The following is a 3,566-nucleotide window of genomic DNA, read 5'->3' as shown; positions in this document are numbered from 1 at the left end:
ATCATTTGGGTACGTCCCAAGGGTGTCTTGCTTTACCTGTTCATGTATCTACCCCGGTGGGCGATACTGTTGTTGTAGACCACGTATACCGGTCATATTTGGTTACTATTAGGGGTCTGGAGACCCGAGTTGATCTGTTGCTACTGAGCATGGTGGATTTTGATGTCATTTTGGGCATGGACTGGTTATCTCCGTGTCACGCTATTCTAGATTATCATGCTAAGACAGTCGCTTTGGCTATACCAGGTGTACCGAGGATCGAGTGGCGTGGTGTGACTGATCATGTTTCCAGTAGGGCGATTTCATTCCTACAGGCCCAGCGTATGGTTGGGAAGGGTTGCCTTTCATGTTTAGCGTTCGTGAGGGATGTTGGAGCCGAGACTCCTAGCATTGATTCTGTTCCAGTTGTGATGGAGTTTTCCGATGTCTTCCCTGCAGACCTGTCGGGCATGCCCCCGGACAGGGATATTAATTTTGGTATTGACCTGGTGCCGGGCACTCAGCCCATTTCTATTCCGCCATATCGTATGGCACCAGCGGAGTTGAAAGAATTGAAGGATCAGCTTCAGGAACTCCTAGATAAGGGGTTCATTCGGCCTAGTGTGTCACCGTGGGGTGCACCGGTTCTATTTGTGAAGAAGAAGGATGGCACCATGAGAATGTGCATTGACTACAGGCAATTGAACAAAGTAACGGTGAAGAACAAGTATCCCCTGCCTCGCATTGATGATTTATTTGACCAGCTTCAGGGAGCGAGGGTGTTCTCCAAGATTGATCTCCGTTCGGGCTATCACCAGTTGAAGATCAGGGATTCAGATATTATGAAGACTGCTTTCAGGACTAGATATGGGCACTATGAGTTTCTTGTTATGTCTTTTGGGCTGACCAATGCCCCAGCAGCGTTCATGCATTTGATGAACAGTGTATTTTGGCCTTATCTGGATTCGTTCGTTATTGTTTTTATTGATGATATCCTGGTGTACTCGCGTACTCAGGAGGAGCACGCGCACCATTTGCGAGTTGTATTGCAGAGATTGAGGGAGGAGAAGTTTTATGCAAAGTTCTCCAAGTGTGAGTTTTGGCTCAGTTCAGTGGCTTTCTTGGGGCACGTGGTGTCCAGCGAGGGTATTCAGGTCGACCCGAAGAAGATAGAGGCGGTGCAGAGTTGTCCTAGACCGACCTCAGCCACAGAGATTCGTAATTTTCTTGGTTTGGCAGGTTATTATCGCCGGTTTGTTCAGGGATTTTCCTTTATTGCATCGCCCTTAACCAAGTTGACTCAGAAAGGTGCTCCATTTGTATGGTCGGACGAGTGCGAGGAGAGCTTCCAGAAGCTCAAGACAGCTTTGACCACAGCTCCGGTGTTGGTTTTGCCATCAGCTTCAGGTTCTTATACGGTATATTGTGATGCTTCGAGAGTAAGGATTGGATGTGTATTGATGCAGGAAGGTAGAGTTATTGTTTATGCTTCTCGTCAGTTGAAGCCCCACGAGAAGAACTACCCTGTTCATAATTTGGAGTTGGCTGCTATAGTTCATGCTTTGAAGATTTGGAGGCACTACTTGTATGGAGTATCTTGTGAGGTATTCACCGATCATCGCAGTCTTCAGCATTTGTTCAAGCAAAAGGATCTCAATTTGAGGCAGCGGAGGTGGCTAAAGTTACTTAAGGATTATGATATTACCATTCTGTATCACCCGGGGAAGGCCAATGTAGTGGCCGATGCTTTGAGCCGAAAGGCAGTTAGTATGGGGAGTTTGGCGTATATTCCAGTTGGGGAAAGGCCCTTCGCAGTTGATGTTCAGGCCTTGGCCAATCGGTTGGTGAGGCTAGATATTTCGGAGCCCAGTCGGGTGTTGGCTTGTGTAGTTTCTCGGTCTTCTTTATATGATCGCATCAGAGAGCGCCAGTATGATGATCCGTATTTGCTTGTCCTTAAGGACAGGGTTCAGCATGATGATGTCAGAGACGTGACTATTGGTGAGGATGGTGTGTTGAGGATGCAGGGTCGGATCTGTGTGCCCAATGTGGATGGGCTTAGGGAGTTGATATTGGCGGAGGCCCACAGTTCACGGTATTCCATTCATTCGGGTGCCGCGAAGATGTATCAGGATTTGAGGCAACACTATTGGTGGAGAAGAATGAAGAAAGACATTGTAGGATTTGTGGCCCGGTGTCTCAACTGTCAGCAGGTGAAATATGAGCATCAGAGACTGGGTGGCGTACTTCAGCGGATGATTATTCCTGAGTGGAAGTGGGAGAGGATTACTATGGATTTCGTGAGTGGTCTCCCTCAGACTTTGAAGAAGTTTGATTCGATTTGGGTGATTGTGGATCGACTGACCAAGTCCGCGCACTTCATTCCAGTATGTACTACCTATTCATCGGAGCGGCTGGCAGGGATCTTTATCCGGGAGATTGTTCGATTGCATGGTGTTCTAGTGTCTATTATCTCAGATAGGGGTACTCAGTTCACTTCTCAGTTCTGGAGGACTTTTCAGCGGGAGTTGGGTACACAGGTGGAGTTGAGCATTTTATCCTCAAACGGACGGACAGTCCAAGCGTACTATTCATATATTGGAGGACATGTTGCGTGCCTGTGTTATGGATTTTGGAGGTTCTTGGGATGGGTTTTTGCCGCTTGCAGAGTTTGCCTACAACAACAGTTATCAATCGAGCATTTAGATGGCTCCGTATGAGGCGTTGTATGGGAGGCGGTGTAGATCTCCTGTTGGATGGTTCGAGCCCGGCGAGGCTAGGCTATTGGGGACAGAGATGGTTCAGGATGCCTTGGAGAAGGTGAAGCTGATTCAGGAGAGGCTTCGTACAGCTCAGTCGCGTCAGAAGAGTTATACGGACCGGAAGATTCGAGATGTGTCTTATATGGTTGGTGAGAAGGTCTTGCTGAAGGTTTCGCCCATGAAGGGTGTTATGCGGTTTGGAAACAAAGGGAAGTTGAATCCGCGGTTTATTGGACCTTTTGAGGTACTTAGGAGAATTGGGGAGGTGGCCTATGAGCTTGCCTTGCCACCCAGCTTGTCGGGCGTGCACCCGGTATTTCATGTATCTATGCTCCGGATGTATGTTGGGGAGCCGTCCCATGTATTGGATTTCAGCACGGTTCAGTTGGATGATGATTTGACTTATGATGTAGAGCCAGCAGCCATTTTGGATTGTCAGGTTCGGAGCTTGAGGTCAAAGCATGTTGCTTCGGTGAAAGTGCAATGGAGAGGTCGGCCCGTGGAGGAGGCTACCTGGGAGACCGAGCGGGAGATGCGGAGCAGATATCCCCACCTGTTTGAGGTTTCAGGTATGTTTCTTGACCCGCTCGAGGATGAGCGTTTGTTTTAGTTGGGGAGGATGTGATGACCCGGCCCGCCGTCACGTGAGTTACCGCCCCGTTTTCCCCATCTTCTGCTTCTTTATGCTTCATTATAAGAGTCTTGGGTGAACGAGTTGTTTTGGGATTGGCTTTAGAAGGAAATGAGACACTTAGTCTCTTTAAGGAAGGTTTGGTTTGGAAAAGTCAATCAGATGTTGACTTATGAGGTAGAGCACTCGGATGT

The 3,566-nt window shown here is 48.3% G+C and overlaps 1 protein-coding gene across 1 annotated transcript; it reads left to right on the top strand.

Annotated features, from left to right (window-relative positions):
* LOC109228318 (RNA-directed DNA polymerase homolog) lies at window positions 660–1,079 on the top strand (the record flags this gene model as incomplete). Its single annotated transcript, XM_019393469.1, has 1 exon — window positions 660–1,079. A coding segment is annotated over exon 1 (420 nt), but the record flags the coding sequence as incomplete, so codon positions are not given.

The sequence above is a fragment of the Nicotiana attenuata genome, chromosome 6, assembly GCF_001879085.1.
Source record: "Nicotiana attenuata strain UT chromosome 6, NIATTr2, whole genome shotgun sequence".
Classification (NCBI taxonomy): domain Eukaryota; kingdom Viridiplantae; phylum Streptophyta; class Magnoliopsida; order Solanales; family Solanaceae; genus Nicotiana; species Nicotiana attenuata.
This window is presented reverse-complemented; position numbering and strand designations above follow the sequence as displayed.